The sequence below is a fragment of the Sceloporus undulatus genome, chromosome 1 (assembly GCF_019175285.1).
Source record: "Sceloporus undulatus isolate JIND9_A2432 ecotype Alabama chromosome 1, SceUnd_v1.1, whole genome shotgun sequence".
NCBI lineage: Eukaryota > Metazoa > Chordata > Lepidosauria > Squamata > Phrynosomatidae > Sceloporus > Sceloporus undulatus.
Genome location: NC_056522.1, coordinates 35,322,383 through 35,345,203, shown reverse-complemented (window position 1 = coordinate 35,345,203; position 22,821 = coordinate 35,322,383). Strand labels below are relative to the sequence as shown.

Genomic DNA, 22,821 nt, shown 5'->3' with positions numbered 1-22,821 from the left:
CAGGGCCAAGGTCAGAGAGGCAAGCCAGCCAGAAGACATAGGAGAAGGGATGAGTACCAGGGGCCCTCTCTCTCCAGCCACCAAAGAACCTTTGCCAGATCTAATGTCCTCGCTCAGGGCAGGTATTGCCAGGAGGCCTCTGCCATTGCCATTGCAGGCACTATGCCTAGCATAAGGTTTGGGACTCTACCAGGAGGTCAGATGGGGGGATAAACTCTTGGTCTCCCCCTTCCTTCCCATCTCTGGCCCCAATGGCACCCAGGACCTCAACAGGTGTGGGAGATCCTATTGCAGCCTGAGAAACACATGGTGGTGTTGCCAGGGCTCCTACACATTCCCTTTCAATTCTTATGAGATGGTATGTAAGGAGGCAGAGGACTCCTCCTCTACATTGTACAGCTGCATGGCTGTAAAGGAAGCTGGACTGGGCCCAGCAGGAGCTGAAACTTCCAACTCTAAAATAGTCTTTTTTTGGTCACAGAGCATCCCACAAAAAAGCACAAAATGGTTTATGCCCTCACCAGAGGGAGCATGGCCTCTTCCACCCACTTCTAAACAGAGGCTGGAGGGCCATCTGTTGGATATACTTGACTAAGAGTTCCTGCATGGCATAATGGGGTTTGACTGGATGGCCCTTGGGGTCTCTTTCCAACTCTAAGATTCTAGGATTTTCTGAGAGAGCACATGGATACAAATCCTCCTGCATCCCCTCCTCAAAAAAAAAAAAAGGGGGGGACTTGTAGAAAATATGAGGAAGAGACATCCCTTCACCCCCAATTGTGCTTCCATGAATTTGGTATCCATGCAAAGTCCTGAAACCAACTCCAGTGGATATCGAGGATCCACTGTACTGTTTAAAAATTTAGGTTTGTTTTCCTTTGACAGATCTTTTCATGGAAAAAATTCTCTCTTTGAAATAAGATACCAGAGGGTTATCCTTGCCAAGTCCTCTGTTACCATTTCATGACTCCTTAATCAGCAGTTCATTCAGCCTGGAGACCCCTCAGCCTTCCTATAGGTTAATGATAGTCTCCTACATAGAGTTGGATGATTTTTTTAAACGTCTCTAGACAAGTTCTTCCTCAGATGAAATCAGACTTAATTCTGACTGCAGGCCCTGTTAGCACAGAGTGCATCCATGCTTCTGCATGGACTCACCAATGTCTGCGAGATAAAGGTTAATCCAGTGTCTCCAGTGCCTAACCATGGAATTGTCTTATTTTGCACAGGTGCACAGATGTTCCAGTAAAGAACTGAACATTGTTGTGAAATATTAGTTGGTGGTCAGACATTAACATTCCTCTTTCAGAGTGGTATGTCTTCATTGCTACAAGTTAAATCACCTTAATATCACCTTCATTGCTATAACCAGTTGACAAGGTGATCAGTGATAGGTTGGAAGCTGGCATAGGTCTACACTGGATCAGGTTCTATTTTGATTGGTCACATAATCCACCATAATCCAAATTTTAGGCAAGTTAAAACACTGGAGGTTTAACTGGCAATCCTTCTTCTCCCCATTGGGATCACTAGCTTGTGTTTTTCCCTAGACTGAGTAAGGGGAATATAGGATTGGGCCATGAAACAAAGGGCACCTATGCCTAACATTCCTGCCAGTCTCAGGGTGAGCCTGATCCCTATCCATCTCTCTATAGCAATACTAGTTGAAGTGGCAGTCCCTTGCCAGACCTGCTTCTCCTCTTAGACTCTCATAAAACAATATAAACAATTGCTCTTTCCTCAGACCAGATAGCCTGGGAAACACTGTTCTATAACACATTGGTTAGCATGGATGTACTTCAGGACTCCCTGAAACTCGCAGTCTTCTCCTTATTGAAATTCTTCCAGGAGGACATGGGCGGGGGCCTTAGGCCACCACAGCCATAAACAGACTTCACTTATAACCTCATTGCTGTGACACAGTCAAGGGGCCAGGATGGGATGGCATCCCATCTCCATGGTCACTCCTCAGGTGACTTGTTGCTTGCCTTGCCTACACAACGCCATTTCTCTTCTGGGATTTATACATGGTCCTGAGGGTGATGAGTGTCTTAGTGCCTAAGGGAGATTTTATCTAAACCACTTGCCTGGTTGGGGTCCCTCCTGATTCAACCCCTTTGGCACATTGGGGGGGGTCTGAGCCTGGGGTCCTGCTATCACACTAGCAGCTCAATGTTATTACAACTGACTCCATGGCAATTCAGCCAGACCCAGACCCCACCCATAGGGTGAGTTCTAACCTCCTCAGAGGTCAGAATCATATCCCCCCAGCCTTCTCCTTCATTCTCCCAGACATTGAAAAGAATTTAAAACATACACCATGCTGGAGACCAAGCCACCCATAGAGGAGAAACAGCTTTCGTTCCTCTGACACCCCCCTTTGTTTCCTTTTAGCTCTGTTCTATGGGCAAGAAGGCATCAGTCTCCATGCCTAACAGGTGGGCCAGGCCTGGCATTACTACCTGCCATGAATCCTTGAGAGGTTACCACCAGAAACCAAGTCACCCATGCCAAAGACTACAGGTGCATGAACACCTCTAGTCATCATAGGTCCTATAGCAAAGACCATCAGGGTGGCTACTTACAAGCCACCATACACACTTGTTAGACATCGCTAGTTTGACAGCTTGGCTCGGCTGAGGATGCTGTTGACAGCAGGGTCTTGCAGCGGGTACTCAAACCTATGTTTCTGAAGGGCCAGAACTGCCCAACCTGTTAGATAGGCGTTGGTAAATCCCAAACTACAGGATGTGGGTGTCTTATCTACTGGGAAAAGGGACATTGGCTCTTACCTGTGATATGTCCATTTCCAGTAGATAAGTGCTCCACATCCTGGCCCACCCTCAGGGGTGCTGGCATAAGGATGGTTATATCCACATAGTGCATCCCTATGAGGAGCAAGCTAGATTGCTCACTGCCTGTTTCTGTTGCCATCCAATTCTCTATAGTTTGATATCCAAATAAATTGTTTGTTTTTTCTAGAGCATTCGACTGTTGTAGCAACTGGCCTTCTAGGGTTAGCTCCACCCACGTGGGGTCACCAGAAGGTCTCTTTTTTACTTCCTGCCTACTGGAGTGAGTGGGAGGAGCATAACCCAAACTACAGGATGTGGGGCTCTTATCTACTGGAAATGGACATATCACAGGTAAGAGTCAATGTCCCTTTTAACCATGCCACCCTTTCTTCTTCAGTATTAATCAAAAGTTAACCATAGCTTTCAATAAAATTTGAAGCCATGGAAAAGAGCCATTATGTGGCTTAGAGCAGAGTTATTGATGGTTGACGTAGGATCCTATGCAGTGAAATACAGAAGGAGGATAGAAGAAATTTGCTCAGTGGCTGGATCTGGGTCAGGGAGTCTCCTCATCACCAGTGTCTTCTCTTTGTCCACCATATGCATGGTGCAATTATGTTTTTAGAAAAAAACTTTCTTTGGTGCTTAATCTCCATATTCGTTGACTCACTACAAAACTGCCCTCCTTTATTTAAATATAGCTCTTAAAGAGTTTCTTTTGATGTAACTGAACATTCCTTCCCCATTATTGCCATAAAGACACAGGGCTGATAAGGAAAAGCAAACAAGGAAGGAAAGGGTGAGGAGCATGGAACTGATGCTTGTATAGGAAGGGATGGTGATTCTGGCCCTACCCACTTCTGGTTCAAGCTCTGGCCACCACTTGCATGTGAGCATCAAATGATTTCCCTAGAGGAAATGTGGTCCCTTAATAGAAGGGATGGGCCTTTGCTGAAGAAATTTTCTCACCCTTATATAGCATGTGTACATGCTAAGACACAGAAGAGGTGAATAGGAGAATATGGTCAATTGTACCTAAAGCAACAAAATGTTTAAGACGACTCAGAAAAGAGTAGAAGGAGAGTTAGATTTGCCAGGAAATTAGAAGGTAGCTTGCAAGGAAGCAAAAGCAAAGCAATAGCTTAAAAAAGAGTCAAAAATATGCATAGCATATATGTAGCTTCTATGATTCCAAAGGGCATATATTGCATTTTCAAAATCTTTGGCACCTAGGGTGAATATTAACACAGAGACAGCACTTTTTAAAAAGCACCTTATAATCAAGATACCTGTATATGAGGCCAGGAAGCTTCTAACGTAGGTTCATCTTCTTCTGGATCAAAATCTGGATTTTCACTGGGTGGAAGCGTTCTGAAGATATTAAAACTAATCTAGGGGGGAACATAACAATATTTTTAAAAGCTAAATTAAATTTACTTTTACCTAATATGAGGCACAAATTCTCTTTGCTCAATTACCTTTCAAGTACTTACTGAAAAAGTTATACAACACAGTAGACTAAATATCTTGTCTTAAATGGGATCAGTTTGTCATTCTAACTTTGAATGAATGAATGATCTTTATTATGGTCATATGATCTTGTTAGTTTGAAATATGTAACACAAACAAGAATCCCATTCAATTTATCCAGGCTGACTAGCACAATCAACCAACCGAGGTCTTATACCTCAGTGCAATTAAAAAGAAATTAACTCAGTACTGTCTACTCATGTAGGCAGTGGAAACTCTTCAAGGTCTCAGGCAGGATCCTTTTCAAACCTCTCTCAAACTAAGCTTCTGAATTTACAGGTCTGCTTATGGGGTTTTTGGACTTCAAATGAAGATATTTTTAGAATTTCCAAGAATTTTACATTAAAAAAAAAAAATCCAAAAGCTTTTAGGAAAAGGCATTTCTTTAAAATTTAGGCTCCAGCATATTTGTTTGATCAACTAGAGAACTGGCAAAATAATTACATAACTTAATCTTTTAAAATTGTATCTATAAATCCCTCTACAGAAAACCATTACAATATAAGGACAATATTTTAAAAAGCAAAAATGTGTACAGTTTCATCAGCCGCAGACACTATACCTGTTATGATCCGACCTGGACCAAGACAGCCTGGCTAAAGTTATTCATGGATTGGTAACCTCCTCCCACCCCCTTATTATGCAATGCATTATATGAAGGGATATCCTTGAAGATAGTCTAAAAACTCAGAATAGAGCCAGGGACTTGTTCTGAACACCGCACCCAGTGTTCATTGAGTTAACTTATTACCAGTTAGCTTCTGCAACTAAATTCAAGTGTTACTACTAACCTCTGAAGTCCTAAATACCTTAGGATTAGTGTATTGCTTGCTCGTAATGTTCTAGCAGCACTAAAACAGAATCACTCTTTTTTAAAAAATTATTTTGTCCAACCTTTTTAGTTGAAGGACTTGAAAAAAGTTAGAAATAAATCCGCATTCATTAAAATTTATTTTAAGCTAATATGTTTGGCCGTCTTAGATATAAGGTGTTGAATAGGCCATATTCCAAGTACAGTTGGGCCTCCTTATCCACAGATGTTTTAGCCACGGATTCAAGTATCAATGGGTTGAAAATATTAAAAAAAAGTATAAATCCCAATTTGCAAACCTTGATTTTCCATTTTATATAAGGAACATCACTTTACTATGCCATTATATTTAATGAGACTTAAGCATCCACAGATTTTGTTATCCATGGGGGATCCTGGAACCAAACCCCAGCAGATAACAAGGGACCACTGTACTGTATGTTTGTCTTTGCGAATGAAAACAGGTTTGATGTCTTGCACAGACTGTCAATTGTATACTGTGCCAAGAAATCAAAATTTGTGTTAGATTTCAAAGAGATATATGATGCCCATTCACATTATTTTGATCTATCTGCTGTGTGGGCAAAATGGATGGATTATTTATTTTATGTGTATTTCTGCCCTATCCTATATCACAAGATAATAAGTTAAGTGTACAATTAAGCCATTTTAAGGCAAAAAATAAAATAAAAACAATTTTAAAATATTAGAAACATGTTAAATCATTTATCAATTAAAACCAGACAATTTAAAACCAGTTTAAACAACTTAGAACAATGTTGCCTGCAGCATATGTACAAATTGCATAAAATCAATTAGACCACTATGGGTTTAATTAAAAAGCCATCTTTTGACTAGGTGCTGGAATGATACCAGCATTGGCACCATTCAGGCTTTTGAGAGGAAGCTATTCTGTAACTGGGGTACCACAGCTGAGAAGGCCCACTCCCATGCCCTTCTACAATATATTGCCACCCACCAGTGGGAAATAGAGGAAGGTCCATCCAACAGATCACAATTCTCAGGCAAGCATATATAAGAAGAAGCACTCTCTAGGGTATTGAGATCTAAAATGATACAGAGCTTTAAATGTTAACAACAGCATCATGAATCAAACTGGAAGAATACTGCCACCTAAAATATATTGCATAAATAACAGGAAAACATTCATATCTGTAGCAACTGATATTAGGAGAAAACATTTAAGGAAAATGCTGTTTCTTGTTAACAAGAGCCAGATATTTAAATGTACCGCATATACTCATGAATAAGTCTAGAAATTTTAGTCAAAAATTGACTCAAAAAAGCTGGGTCAACTTATCCACGGTAATGGAAGTACTGTATTTTAACTCATTCATAGATACCTGAAGAGCATCAAAAAGTAGCATGGATCCCTTCTACTCTCTCATCTATCCAGCTTTTAGGATAAGCAGAAACAGCTATGCCTGCCACAATTTTCTAAGTTCTTTGCCATTATTTTCCTTTGCATTGTCCTTTAGATCCTTTGTTACATGCCCCTAAGTTTTATCCTCGACTTAGCCACAGATCATAACAAAATCCATAATCTTGGCCCCAAAACCTGCCCTCGATTTATACATGAGGTCAGCTTATAGTCAAATATATATGGTATATATTTCAGATAACGATATAAAGCATTCAAGCCTAAAGACCTTAGGGAAAGTCTGGGTCCCTTCAGACCATTTCAATGTAAATTTAATTGGAGCCAGGGCAGTATAGTGGTTTGAGTGTTGGACTACGACTCTGGAGATCAGAGTTCAATTCCGCACTGGGCCATGGAAACTCATTGGGTGACATTGAGTGGAGCACACATTCTCAGCCCCAGAAAACCCCATGAAAGATTCAGTCTACGGTTGTCGTAAATTGGAAACAATTTAAAGGCACTCAACAACAATATAAATAGCTAACATTTTGCAATTGAAATATGTACAAATCAAGAAATTTAGAACAGTGAAAAACCAAGGAAGAAAACACCAGAGAGGGCAGAAAATAGATTACTGATGGCATTTTGCCAGTTTCATGTGTCTAAAACCCCAAACACTGAACCCTGGAAATCACATTTCAGTCCCTCCAGTTTTGAAAATTTCAACAGACAACATCTGCATAATCTCACAGTTTAGCTAGAATGAATATTTGAGAAGCTTCTGTTCACATATTGTGTGGGCAGAGATTTAGCAAATAGCCTACAGGGAAGAAACAGTGATGAATAATGATCAAAGGATGTGGTAGGTTAGGCTGTCATGGATTAAGGTTTGGAATCCAGCACACTACAATGCAAGCTCTCTTCAACAATCGGCACAGGGTCAGACTATCAGATTACAGTATTCTCTTGACTCAGGTGCAGTGTTTCTGTGTGCATGTATATATACATACTTTAGCTTCTAATATATGATAAACAAGCATTACATGCTTCCAGAACCACATTTTCTTCTCACAGTAAAGTGCCAGGACAGGACACTTTTTATAGAATATTTATACCCTGCCCTATATTAAAGGATCTCAGTGTGGTTTATAAATAGCATTAAAACAAAGTATACTTTTTAAAACAATAAAATAATTCAAATATGCTAAAACATATTAAACATCATCATGAGTTAAAAACAGATTTAAAAGATCTGATTTTTAAAAACTATGTACAGCAGTATTTGGGATGACTTAATGAAGCCAAAAGACCTTGATGAATGGCTAAGTTATAACCTAGCATTTAATTGAAATAAATGTTGGTGCTAACTGGGCCTCCAAGGGGAGGGCATTCCACAATTGGGGTGTCACGGCTGAGAAGGCCCTCTCCCATGTCCTATCACTATGTATTAACCTTTATTGGTGGGACATGGACAAGCCTCCTCCACCCCAGCAGATCTTATTCCTCAGGCAGGCACATATGGAGAGACACACTCCCTCAAGTAGCTAGGTCCCAAGCCATTTTGGCCTTTAAATGTTATCATAAGCATCTGGAATTCAGACTGGAAATGTAGCAGCAGCTGTGGTGCATCCCCAATCACCAAATTAACTACTCAATGTGATGTCTGAACAAGGTAACTGAGAAGCTCTGAATTAAGTTACTTCTAATGTCTTGGATAGACAAATCTAGGTATTTTTGATACCACACTTTCTCCTTTCAATGTACCAAAAACATGGGATAATGCTAGTTTTGTGTTAGCATGGGGAGATATAACAAAGGCAAATAATTTCATTGCAACTGAAGTGTGCAAACCATATGGAATAATTTTACACCTGAAGGTCAAGCAGAATTCACCTGTTTGAAAAAAAAATGGGTACAGATTCTTAAAGCAGTGACTGCAGCATCCATTGTAATAGATGAGTTATATGAAGATAAAACATGGGAAAATATCATGCATTATGATCTGCTTTAGTGGTGCAATGCTTAGTAGCTGAATGGACTGATTGGGCTGGAATTTTCAGTGCAGTTTTGTTGCCTTATATCACAGTGAAAAAATGCAACAGAAGAAAAATAAGGAAGTCTCCAGCAAACTTGGCTGCCTATCCCATACCTAGGTTTTGCACAAAATTCGGGCAAGGGATCAAACATCTCAGAATGTATAAAGCACTACTGCTGTCACCAGCATACCAACTCTTCACACTACTTACTTACTGAAGAGTGCCTTCAAGTATTGTAACATATTTGGATGAAGTATCTAGTCATTTGGTACAGCACTCCCCAAGTCCTCGCCTGTCATCCGTGGATTTAAGCATCCACAGACAGCAAACCCCATTGCCATTAATGGCCATGCATGCGTGTGCCACCATTCATAACTGTGGAACTTGAGGTCTTGTTGTTTTTTTTACATCCGTGGGGGGTAGGTCTGGAATGGAACCTTCCGCGGATAAGAAGGACCCACTGTGTTAAGTACATTCTTGTATTTAGAATGGAATTTGGCTTGTCTTTTCCAGACCCAGGAGCAGCTCAGATACTATAGACTTTTTTGTACTTATCTACTGTTAAATCAGGTACAAAATAAAAGGTTTAGCACTTCCTTTTGTTTAATTTTTGAAGGGGCTATTTACTTTTTTTTAAAGCAAATTAATTTTTGCAGGGTGAGTACATCCATTAATATTATAATATTTCATTGCATTTCAAATCTTCAACGCTGAGTTCATAGACTAACAGATTTACTGTAGCATAATATTTTTAGATACTAATGTCAGTTTCTCAAACCTAAAAATAAACTAATATGATAACTAATTCAGAGATTAGAGTAGAATGCTGGAGGAACTGATCTGACTGCCTGTCATGTCTAGTATGTCTCAATGGAAATGTGTTTTGTATATAAGAGAGCAGCATGCAATGATTGTATATATTTAAATGCTACCAGATCAGTTTTCTAACAACACAAAAAGCATTAATATAGAAGTATAGTCTCCCTGAACTGTACATTTCAGATTGGCAAATCATTGTTTTGAGACATTTTAAGAGAAAAAGATGAAGTGCTTTCACATTCTCATCACCCTTCAATCAACATTTAATTTGTATTTATGGTAATAATTGTCTGAAATATACCTCACTGCTGAGGTATAGCATAATCACATCTTCCTCACCCTCACTTTACATTTATTATTGCTAACTTCAGCTGTTATTTTTACAAAATCTTTTATCTAAGATCATATGGACAAATGGATATTTTGCACATGTGCAGGTCAGACTTACAGAAGACAAAAGATATGCAGGCTCAAGCAAGAAGACTTATAAAGGAACCATGTTCCAGACGCTTCATTCCAGAAGTAGGCTGCAACACTCAGTTTCTTTGTAAGTTAGGCCACTAAGGATTTGGATGTATTTAGAATGCACACGTTCACACACGCTTTGGTTGAACTTGACATACTGAAAGCAATTGCTTTTAAAATACTAAGAATTCATTGACCTAGAAATCAAAATTCAACACAATTTAATACAAAGCTTGCAGCTTTTCTTCATTTTGCAAGTGGCCTAAAAATCTGTAAAATTATAATAAAGAACCCTCTTCTTGAAGCAAATGATACACAATGAAGTGGAACAGATGGGCAGGAAAAGCAGCTGAAACCTGCATTTTCCAAAACAGGTTGCAACCCTGCCATCCGCACAGTGGCGGCATCAAGCTATGCTGCTGGGTAATTTTTTTTTGTCACCTCCCCACCATGCATGTTCACTGTCACACAAAAACATCGCCGGTGACTGCCTACTGCTTAGATGCCATTCCACTGGATGGCTGCCTCTTTAATCAGGCTCATCTGCTATCCACCACCACTACAGGACACTGGAGCATCAGTGTGCCCAGTAAAACACTGGCAAAAAACAATCTTCCCCATATGCTCCCTCTTGGAATGTCTGGTTTGTGTATGTTGTACTTATAGTCATTGGAGGTGTCACACTTTTACTTTTTTGCACTGCTGCCCAGACCACTCTGTCCTTTTTTAATGTGCACCTACATCAGTGCGTTTATGTGCAGCTTTAGAGTTAGGTTTAGGATGGAATGCACCTTCAGAACCACTCTTGCATTAGGGCGTTTATAATGGAGAGTTGAAAGTGTGCATTTTCCAGGCTAAATTGGAATATCACGGCTTCTTTTTGCTCCAGTTTTCAGTCCCAGAGTACAGCTTCAATCCAGTTTCCACCCACTTTGGAGGCATGTGTCATCTAAATGGCCCGTCTTCACGGCAGGTGGAAACTGCTTTATTTGGCCTGTCTGTTTCACCTTAATGTGAACTATGTTATTAAACAATTTATGGAGAACTGAGATAGGTTGCAAGTACAGTGTAGTTATAACAACAGTTGCTGATGTCAGAACAGTTACTCCAAAGTGATGGTCTTTAAAAAGTGGCTGTCATCAGAGGTTGTCAATTTGGGTACTGAAGATCAATGAGTATGTGGTGATGTAAGCTGGAGTTGTAGAGTGGTGAATATGTCACAATCAATATTATGGGGAATAAGCTAGTAAAGAAGGGGACCAAGATTGACAACAATACCAAGAATATAGAAATCTCCTAGTGGTGTGATAGTGAACATCTGATGCATGGTTTCAATCTCTGTAAGATGAAGAATAAGAGTTTTATGATCTCAGTGCAACTCTCTAAAGGTATTCTCGCCAGTATTGGCTTATGTATGATGTGTAAACAGTGAATCCTCCTAATACCTGTATTCTTGAAAGTGGGGTTGAAATGATGCATACAATCTCTCTCAATAAAACAGGGACCTTTCACATCAAGGAGATGGCAGTAGTGCCCTCATCAACCAACTGTCAGGGTCAGCTGTCAGTACCAGGCATAGATACAGATGGAGTCGACAGCAGATGGTGCAACCTTGTATTTGGTGTAGTTTCTACTGCTTTAACCATCGTTATTGAGATTCATGACACAGGAATCTCAACCACAGGCTGACTGGTATGCTTCACCTTTTTTCTATTTCTTCTTAGGTTCAGAAACCAATCCTGGTTGCTCTGAAACATGGTGCCCCATCTGACCTGACTTCTCAGAAGCATCTGATAACAAATCCACCTCAGAATTTTTGCTGGAATTATGAGTGGTGGTCATGATCAGGATCAAAGACCTGGCTACCAGTGTAGCAGTAGATTTTGGGATAATTGTGAGTGAGACTTGAAAGCCTCAATGAGACATAGCAGTTGGAAGCAGACTGGAAGCTGTCAGTACCAAAGATGGTCTCAATATTTCCTGCAGTTTGGCAGCAGTTGTGGAAGTGGTAAAAAAAAAACTGTGAGTTGCCACTTGCTCCAAAACCTTTAGAGACTTCTTCCAAAGACTAAAGATGTATCTTTAGGCAAAATGCCTAATCCTTATAGCCTCAGTCATAACACCCTGGAAATGAGGCAATGCTAAACAATATTCCCTCATATAGGCAATATGTGTGTCAGATAAAGTAATTTTCCATCCACAAATGGAGCACCGTTTAAACAGAGAAGTGGAGCTACAGGAGGAAAGGGGAGAAGGAGAACATGAAGTAAAGTGAAAGGTGTTTTGTCTTTGGTAGTATTTCAACCAAAAGAAATAAGATTAAAGATACAGGGGGGTGAATAGAAGGAATTAAGAAAAAAGAGAAAATATTTCACACAAGAGCACATCAAGAGGAGTCACTAGCTCAGCAGAGGAAAAGGAACTTAGGGAATGGTGGTGCGCTAGAACAAGTGCAGTACCCAGGAGCAGGCAGAGTTCCTCCAAGCTACTAGAACATTCTGAAAGGGCATCTGTGCAGGTGCAAAAACCCATTTTGTGTGAGCCACAGAAACTACGAAGACTTTTCTTTTTTTACAGAACACCAGGACAGGGGGCATGATGGTAAACCTCTCTACCTAGATACCATGTTTTAACAGGTTTTTGCTAAAAGAAATGGTGTTTTTAACTGTATTTTCAAATAATGTACTTAATGTAATACAGTGGTACCCCGGGTTACAAAAATAATTCGTTCCGCCGCCGCTTTCATAACCCGAAAGGCTTCGTAAGCCGAAAAACCCATAGGCGCTAATGGGGAAAAGCCGCGATTTGGTGTGAAATAGCGCCGAAAAGCAGCAAATTTTTTTTCGTAACCCGAAAAAACATTCGTAACCCGGAACAGTTTTTTTAAATAGATTTTTTTCATAACCCGGAAATTTCGTAAGGAAATTTCGTAAGGCAGCGTATTCATACCACTGTATGCAGTTTCATTCTCAGTACACATCCTTTAAAGGGAATTAAAAACTCAAGAACATGGAAGATTGTTAATATGTGATCTTTGATGGCCATTGTATCATTTCAGTTATCTCACATTAAGAATATGTAATGTGGCCAATTTGCTGCAAATCCTCAAAAATCCTGTAAGAATAAACAGAATTGTAAACATTTTTCATAAACGTTTAGAAACAGATATTGGGAGTCCAGCAGGAGACATCTTGACAACCATAGTGGCTAAAGCCTTCTCTCCTCCCCTGCACAGTTACACTGTTTTTCCTTCCCTACTCACTGACCTACACATTTTCTCCCAATATCATCTTCTAGCTATTTTTTTATCCCGTTCAATAATTCTTCTTCAATTTTTTCTTGTTCTTGCATCTTCTCCTCCACTCCAGCTCTTTCTTTCTTTCTTTCTTTCTGTCTTTCTTTCTTTCTTTCTTTCTTCACCTCTCTGCCTCATATTTCCAGTTGATTTCTCTCTCTTCTTTCTCCTTTCCTTGTCATTTGTTCACTAATCTTTCCTCATAATGAACAAGTGCACATCCAAAAGCTAAGCAGGATTTTTAACACCTTCATTTGCTGCTTTGCACTGCCTGTTTTGCATGGAGGTTAGAGTCAATGTGATATCAGAAGCAGCTGGGAGGTAAACTGCTGTTAAAATTGGGGGGTGGGCAGAAGAAATATGGATGGGAAACAACAATATTTTCCAAACACACACCAGCTTGTATTAGAACTACAGAACTACTAAATGTTAAATGCAGAAGATTAGAAGTGACTGCTGGTTGAGCTGTAAGCTTTTTTCTCCTGGCAGTTGCAGCTATAAATTTAGGCAGACATTTAGCAGTTTGCTCTTCTCGACATACATAGAACAGTGCTTCTTGCACAGTTAGGCCCGTTACAAATGGGCACCCTAGTACGCGACGAGCGCGTACTAGGGTTAGAAAGGGGCGTCACTTCTTGACACTCCTAACCCTAGTATGGACCCAGTCTGTACAAAATGGCGGCACCCTATACAGATGGGTGCCGCCATGACTACGTCACCACCGCGCCGCCTCCAAACGAGGCGATGCAATTGTGATGTTGTCGCGCCGCGCGAGGGCACCTAGAGCACCCTTTCCGCAGTGCAAGGAACTCCGAAACGGAGCACCTTCTGCGGTTTGTGTCGCTGGCACAGCCTTTAGACAGCTGCGCCAGGGACGCAAGGGAGAAAGGGGCTCCCCACCATGAAGCCCCAAGGACACCCCTTTCCAGGCCACAGAGAAGCGGCGGATCGGGGCCTCAGATGCTGCCGTTGTGGCAGCTGAGGCCCCAATACAGCGGGGAAAGGGCCGGTTACAGGCCGCCCCAAAGGGGCGGTCTGTAACACGCCTAAGTGTTCAATAAAACTACAGTTGAGCTTTGCATTTGAGCTTTAATACTTTCCCTTCATTCAGCAATGAAAGATGTAAGAACAATGTATTATTTCCTATCTCCTAATCACCGCACTCTGTTTTAAAGAAACCAGTGGTGAACAGGCAGGCAGTTGAATTTAAAGATGGAAAAGATTTGACTATCTCACTGAAATTAGCCTTTTCACACTTCATGCAAAAGACATGCATCTTAACTCAAAAATCTACATATGTTTATAGATTGCAGGGTGTCTGAGAAAAATAAAGTGTGCATAAAACAATGTACAGTGGACCCTTCCCTTACGTGGGTGATCCATTCCGGACCCTCCCCCCAGGGTAAGGCAAAAGGCTCCTGCTTGCAGTGCAGCCGGATGCTCCATGGATGTGGGTGCCATTGTTGCTTTTTCCGCGCAGCTTCAGCGTAAGATGAAAACCGCATATAGTGTGCCCACATGGCGTGGGTGCACTGTATACATTTTAAAATGTGAACAGCCAAAATGTAAAAAATTAAAAAATTACAAAAATGGTTTACTTAATAGAGAAAAAGTGTATACTACATTAAATGTGCAAATAAATGTACACGAGGTAAATTTTAAAATATGCACAAATTACTAAACAAAATAAATAAATCTGATAAATTGCCACCTGATATATAAGAAAGTGCAGGTGAGATTCTAACAAATGCATTGAAACAAATTTTCACATCCTCAACTAAATGGAACCAACCTTCTTCTCTTGCAATTTAGAAGCAAATTATGCCAGGAAAAGTACAACTTTATCACCGAATGGTAATCCAGAATAAAGTCTATACTTAGCAAGTAATACCGGGTTTCACTTTTACAAATCTTCAAAGAACAACAGTTCTGATGCTTTACCTACCATTTTCACTATGTCAGAATATGCTGATTCAGTAATCACACCACGAGTGGTTGAAACATATTCCACCAATTCATTCAGTGTTGCTCTTTTAATTTCTTTATTCCTCAAGTCAGAAACAGAGTCCATGAAATCAAACAATACACAACACTGCTGTAATTTCTGACAGAAGAGATTTTGCTGTTCATTTGTGGTGGCATCTGTAAAGGATAAAAAGTTCAAGAATTAGAATGTAAAATTCCATAAACTGCAGGTAAACAGTTAAGTTATCTATCATTTTGATAGTAACAGAAACCAAGCACAAGGCGAAATGGGTCACATCCAAGTATAAGGTCACATGAAGGAACCCGCAAATCCAACAATCCTTTAGCAGACCTATAATTAAATCATCTTCTGTATGGAGTTCCCACACCACCTGATTTGACTGACTGGCACTGCAGAATATGCTTTTTCAGCCACACTAACAGCAGGGTTTTGGGGCAGTTTTTAGAGAATTTCAAACTGGGTCTCTCATCTCAATGGTAAGGAAAGAATAGAGGCTCTTTCTGGACATAAAATCTGCAAGTTCCTTCCTTGCACATTAGGTGAAAGAGTTTTTTTCTCGAGGAAAAGTACAGAACTAGCCTCCTATTCTCTAGTATACTAGAACTTCCCATTGGGAATTCATAGCATGTTATTTTTAAACCAACATATTTTCACTGTACAAAATACATTGTATAGCAATGATTAATACTTATTGTGACAGAATTCAAAGATACTGTCATGTTAGTATGGAAAATCAATATACAAAGGGATCTTGTAGCACTCTTGAGACTAAATGAAAGAAAGAAGTTGGTTAGCATGGGCTTTTGTAACTGAAAGCTCATGCCACCAATGTGAATTGTTTTTGCCAATGTAACACATTGTGATAAAATATGTTCTGTATCATTTTCCAATGAACCATAATGTAGCAAGGCAGAAGTGATAAGCAGTGGTTTACCAGAACAGTAAGAGGAAATCAAGATTTTTTTCCACTGTGGGATTGGGGGACACTAGAGTTCACTGAAGTGATGAAATCCCCTCCCCCATACATTTTACCTCATAAATAATTTTCTTTTAAAAAACACATTTATTCTAAGCTGGTGCTTTCTAGCTCTGGTATTTAGATGGCATACATTCAATTCTTCATGGGAAAGCATTGATTTTTACATGGGTCATTTGTATACCCTGTAATACACTGAAAAATATCCTACAATTCACATGATGCAAGTTTTCTATTGTTAGTACTTGTGGGTTAGAAATGAATAAACTGGTAGATATATCATATGTATAAAGTCCTAAGCAAAATACTTTTAGAACCAAGTTGAAGGATACTAAAACTCAAATGAATAACAAAGTGATGTGAACAGTTTAAAAAAACCTGATGTATTTTTGCCTGAAGTTTTTCTGTCAAACTGAAGGAGATATAACCATCGTATATCCTGATCCTTAGTACAGTATATTGTTTCAGACATTCAAACTACTGCCTGAACACCTTTTTTAATATCAGAACTCATATCCCAAGAATACATTGCTATGATATAACAACTCAGACATGACTACAATGGGCCCTCTTTATCTGTGGACTTGCCATCTGCAGATTTGAGCATCCACGGATGGCAAGCCCTCATTGTCCCTAATGGCAGTGCGCATGCAGCCACATGGTCACTGGGGACAAAAGTCCCTTGTCCCCCTCCTCCTTCCCTCCCTCCTCCCTTCCTTCTTCCTCTAAATCTTCTGCCCTGGCCTGGCTTTGGGGGCAGAGTCTGGTTCCTTGTCAGCCAGGGCTGGGGCCAAGGCTTGAGTCTTTGAGCCCGTCCCCAGGCCCAGTACCAGAGATGGAACCTCTGGGCTCCAAGACCCAAGTTTTGTTGGCCAGAGAGAGTCAGGGCTTGAGTCTCGGAACCCAGAGGCTCTCTCCCTGGTGCTGGGCCTGGGGACAGTGGCTCTGAGACTCAAGGCTCAACCCCACCCCCGGTTGACTGGGAGCCAGATTCCGCCCCCCAAAGCCAAGCTGGGGCAGAAGATTTAGAGGAGGGAGGAAGGAAGAAAGGAGGGAGGGAGGGAGGACTCCATCTCATTCTCCCTAATGGCAGCATAGCCATGTGGCCACGCCGGCATTAAGGACACTGGAATTTGAGCATCCGTGGATTCTGGTATCCTGGGGGGGGGGCGGATCCCTGAAGGATACCAAGGGCCCACTGTAATAGGAAAGCAAGGACACATAAAGGTTCAAACTATTCAAAGAAAAATTTAAAGGTCTGTTGTAATCACATATAGAGCATTCCAGGACACCAATATTGACACACTTGATGAAATAACATTGAAACTTCAACCATTTCCTCTGAATGTTTTTCATTAATCTCTATACATGATTCAAAGGAATCACAAACAAGCCCAAATCCTTAAAAAAATACTTAACAGCCAAAGTCTTAGCAATTTATGGAAGCTTACAATACAATGAGCCTTTGGTATCCAGTGGTGTTTGGTTCCAGGATACATTCCCCCGCCCCCTGGTAAATACCAAAATTGGTGGATACTCAAGTCCTATTAAATATACAATGTACTGTATATGCTCATGTATAAGTCAAGAAATTATAGTCAAAATTTTGTCCCAAAAAAACCCCCTGAATCGATTTATTCATGGGTCAATGTACGTTCTGTACATTAACTCTTATTTAAAAAGGAACTATCCCCTGGTGAAAGGCAAGAGTGTAATCTGTTCTGGAAACACTGACCCTCCTCTATTCTCTCATCCATCCAGCCTTTATAATGAGGACAAACAGTTATGCCTGCTGGAATTAAGTTCTTTGACATTTGCTTCATCTATCAGATCAGTGGTCCCCAAACTGTGCTCTTTAAGGGATATTGGAATTCAGCTCCCAGAATCCCAGACTATTGGCCAACATGGCTGAGGCTTCTGGGAGCTGAAATCCAAAATCTCTTAAAGGACACTATTTGGGGACCACTGCTATAGATCCTAGTCGAGTACATATGGTAAGGAAGATGGTGTCCCTTATATAAAATGGCAAAATCAAGGTTTGCTTTTTGGAATTCATACATACATATTAATATTTTCAAACCATAATAATTAATAATAATTTGTTTTATTTATATACCGCTATTCCAAAGATCATAGCGGTGAACAGCAAGTAAGCTAATTAGCAAGTAAGCTAATTTGCCCCCAACAGTCTGGGTACTCATTTTAGCGACCTCGGAAGGATGCAAGCCTGAGTCGAGCTTGGGCCCTTTTGCTGGTCTTGAACTCGCAACCTTGTGGTTTCGAGTGAATGGCTGCAGTACAGGCATTTACCCACTGCGCCACCAGGGCTCCATGGGTAATAAAATCTGTGGAATGGACCAATTGTATTGTCATCTTAATGCTGTGATCATAGCAAAAAAGGCAAACAGATCAAATGGCCCCAATCTTCTTGTAACTGCGGATTAATCCAAAGTCCATAATGCAAAACTGCTTGTTTAGTATTACATGTGAACCATGTGGTTAGCACATTAATACTCATATAAACAGTAGGCCAAATGAAAACTTTAAAGATCAATTTTTTAAAAAATGATGATTTTTATACACCCTGCTTAGAATGCCATCTAACCTATGTACATATATTTCATACAAATGATAATTCAGCGCTGTAGACTCTACAAGGGATTACATTCATTGATATCGGAAGATACAAAGCTCTCCTCAGTTTGTTTGCTTCAAGTACAGGAAGCCCATACTTATTTGACAGGTAAGGAACCAAGGCACTGTCAAAAAGGAGGAACTGTCAAAATGTGGGACCTATAAAGCTCTGGTATCTAACCTGTTGAATAAAGAGGAGGGATGCCTGTAATGAATGGGGGAGGGAATACCATTTTAAGTACACTTAATTTTTTTCTATGTGAGGGAGTGTTTCAGTAGCATGGGCTGAAAAAAAACAACTGAGGGAAAGCAGGAGGGTAACATGCAGGCATGACAGTACCAAACAGTGTCTCTTGCAACATTTCCATTAAAAAATTATAGGCAGTGGATCATCTTTTTAAGGAACTAAAACCCTACTATGTGCTTTAGACTTATTTACTTCATTTCTATAATAGCAAAATAGAACAGAAACTCAATTTTGATTCTTAAAGGGAGGTAGCTATTCATTGTCTGTGCCACCATAGTCTTGGAACAAGCCTGGAAGCCAGAAGTGAGACAACATATACCTGGAAGAACTTTTTGGAAGATCTTCCTTTCCACAGTGGAACAAACAGCCTCAGAGGGTGGTGGACTTTACTTCTTTGCCAGATAGACAGCCATCTTTCAGGAGTACTTTAGTTGTATATTCCTGCATGGCAGAGGCTTGGACTATATGCCCCTTCTGGTCCATTCCATTTCTATGAGTCTATGATAATTGTTTTGCAATGAGTCCATCTTATTAGATGTCAGGTATCTTATGCAATTTAAGTTTACAAATGTAAGCATTCAATGAAACTGACATTAAGGGTGCTCAGCTAGCAGTTCAGTGAAGACTGAACAGATTTGTAGTTTTAATAAACAAAGCAAGCAGTTCTTGTACATTCTTGTACTGCAGTGAAGTTAAGCTGAATCTAATCGTTACTTTCAAATATCAGAAATGAAAAGTCTTATTTTCATGTAAAAAAGCAAGTGCATATGTGGAAGGATGTCTTTGGCAGCTGTTTATGATGAGAAAATGGATCTTCAAAAATCAGTACAATCATCTAAAATCCAATCATACACTGACATGCCTTTTTAAAAACTGATTTTACTAATAAAGAGACAAGGCAACATGCCACTACCCTTGTATACTGTCTTAAACCTGAAAGGATAGATTTTTTTCAGTACAACGCCTACCTACACACAATACTAACAAACATGTACTGTTGCTATCAGTAACACAACGAGGTTGATCTTATTTCAGTCTTTCAAAATAGCCATATACACATATGCCTATGTAAACAAGTAAGCATACACATACATGCATCATTGCTCTTTAAGGAAATAACGAGAAAGGAAAACCTGTGTAATTGTGTCATAATTTGAAAGCACCTTGAAATTCCAGCTTTGCAAAAAAATGGCAGCAGCAGCACATGATAACATCAGTTATGGCTGCCATAAATAACTCAAAACACAATCAATTTGAGAAGCAAATAAAGTGAAGTATTCTATGGAGCACATTTATGCAAAGGCTCCAATAATCTCCTGTGGCACCACCCCTCAAACTTCATGCAGCATTGCTCACAATTCCAAAGAATAAGCCAACATGCTGGACCAGCTCTTTAGGACCCACCAAAATATCATAAGCTGGTGGGGCTAAAAAGCCTTAGTATATATCACTGGACACTGCTTAGGCTACATAGCTGCATCCAAATATCCCTACTGGTTAAACAAGAAGAAGTCTATGACAAAGAACTCTATATTTTGAATAATGTGTTATTTGATTCTCCTTGACAACACTCTTCTTTCTAGTTCGCCCTTAAAAATATTGTGCCAAAAGGCGCAAGAAGGAGCAATGCATTCAGAGACAGCACTCTTTCTCAGCTTATATTCATCAAGTTTCCCTTCTACAGAAATATTACGAAAGTAGTATAGCCTAAGCAGGCATACATTAACACAATAAAGTCAACACACACACTAAAGTCAACAGTGGCTGCTTGTATCACTGTCTAAATTATTATTTCTAATATTTTCTACAACTACAGGATATTCAAGGATAGATTTTTCCCTTCAAGAAAAAGAACACAAAGAGCAAAGCTAAGTTTGAGTTTCACAAAGTAGGTTTGTTCTTAACGAGCCACACAGGAACTGTTTGTTTTAAAAATAACTACTTTCCGAAATCTTATCCTCATCCAAATAGATAAAAACAAACAAGAACCCTACATTAAGTGACTTCTCAGGTTTTTGTTGAACCAATAATAATTCCAGTCTGTTCCAGGGTAAAAATCCCAATTTTTCACGGGTGTAGGGATGTGATGGCTCAAGTGGTTAAGACAGCGACTCATTGACTGCAAGATCGGCAGGTTGGCAGTTCCGAGGCCCAGGTGCCACATGATGGAGTGAGCTCCCATCACTAGTCCCAGCTTCTGCCAACCTAGTACAGTAGTGCGAAAGCAAATACCTTTACCTTTTAGAATGAAAGCTATTACACAGTACTGAAACACCTAGAGCAAAAAAATATATATGTTCAAATGCAGTAGAAGACTTATTTTAAGAAACTACTTTTTTTTCTGCCAAAAATAAAATAAAAAACTAACTAGCAAAATTGTTGGATACTTAAAAAAACAGCATAGTTAAACACGTTAAGGAATCTTATTTTCAATCTCAATTAAATGTAATTTAGGCCAACTTTTTACTCTTGCTTAGCTTCAACAGTGAGAAATGTAAGGTACTGCATTTAGGTAGAAAAATGAAATGCATAGATATAGGATGGGGAAAACCTGGCTTAACAGGATTACATGTCAAAGGGATCTAGGAGTGCTAGTAGACCACAAGTTGAACATGACTCAACAGTGTGATGCGGCAGCTAAAAAGGCAAATGCAATTTTAGGCTGTATCAATAGAAGTACAGTGTCTAGATCAAGGGAAATAATAGTGCCATTCTATTCTGCTTTGGTCGGGCCTCAACTGGAATACTGTGTCCTGTTTTAGGCACCACCATTCAAAAAGGATGACAACTTGGAACGTGTCCAGAGGAGGGCAATCAAAAAGGTAAAAGGTCTGGAAACTATGCCCTATGAAGACCGGCTTAGGGAGCTGGGTATGTTTAGCCTGGAGAAGAGAAGGTTAAGAGGTGACATGATAGCCCTGTTTAAATATTTGAAGGTATGTCATATTCAGGATGGTGCAAGCTTCTGCTGGTCCAGAGAACAGAACATGGAATAATGGATGCAAGCTACAGGAAAAGAGATTCCACCTAAATATTAGGAGAAACTTCCTGAGAGTATGAACTGTTCAACAGTGGAACACACTCCTTCGGGAGAGTGGTGGAGTCCCCTTCTTTGGATGTCTTTAAATAGAGGCTGGACAGCCACCTGTCAGGGATCCTTTGATTGAGCGTTCCTGCATGGCAGGGGGTTGGACTGGATGGCCCTTGTGGTCTCTTCTATCTCTATGCTTCTCTGTTATCATGTTGCAATTAAAGATTAGCATGGGGCATTCTTAATCTCAACATATTACTCCATGTGGGACAAAAAAGTACCCCAAGAAACAGAACTGGTGAGATAATTTGTCCATGTCTGCAACTTAGGCATTGTTTTAACTGCTTAAGGTAACAATGTCATAAAATGCATACCTTGTGGGTTTACTGATATGTGACTTCAACAAAATGCTGCTCTGAAGTGCTAAAAAATCCTATCTCCTCGGACAGTGATGGTGAACCTTTTTAAGGTCGCGTGCCGGGGGTGGGGCTTCTACCTCCAGGATGGGGGCTGGGTGCCAGGGCGGGGCTCCCGCCCTCCAGGGGGCAGGGCTCCTATCAACCAAGGGGTGGGGCTCCCACCCTTTTCAGAGGGAGGGAGGCTCTGGCTCCTCCCCCGGCGTTTGCCGGCCCCTGAGGGTCCCTCCTGGGGCCGTCAGAGGCTGGCAAAAGGGCCATGGAGGATGGCACGCTGTCCTCCAGCCTTTGCCGGCCTCTGAGGGTCCCTCCTGGGGCCGTCAGAGGCTGGCAAAAGGGCCATGGAGGATGGCACGCTGTCCTCCAGCCTTTGCCGGCCTCTGAGGGTCCCTCCTGGG

The 22,821-nt window shown here is 40.4% G+C and overlaps 1 protein-coding gene across 1 annotated transcript in view; it reads right to left on the bottom strand.

Annotated features, from left to right (window-relative positions):
- The window catches only part of PPP2R5A (protein phosphatase 2 regulatory subunit B'alpha), an 84,451-nt gene that overhangs the window by 31,388 nt on the left and 30,242 nt on the right, over positions 1-22,821 (bottom strand). Inside the window, exons 2-3 of the mRNA XM_042445961.1 lie at positions 15,078-15,274; positions 4,085-4,186 (exon numbers count right to left, since the gene is read on the bottom strand). Coding sequence (XP_042301895.1) covers positions 4,085-4,186; positions 15,078-15,274 — 299 coding nt within the window. The remainder of the gene's footprint in view (positions 1-4,084; positions 4,187-15,077; positions 15,275-22,821) is intronic.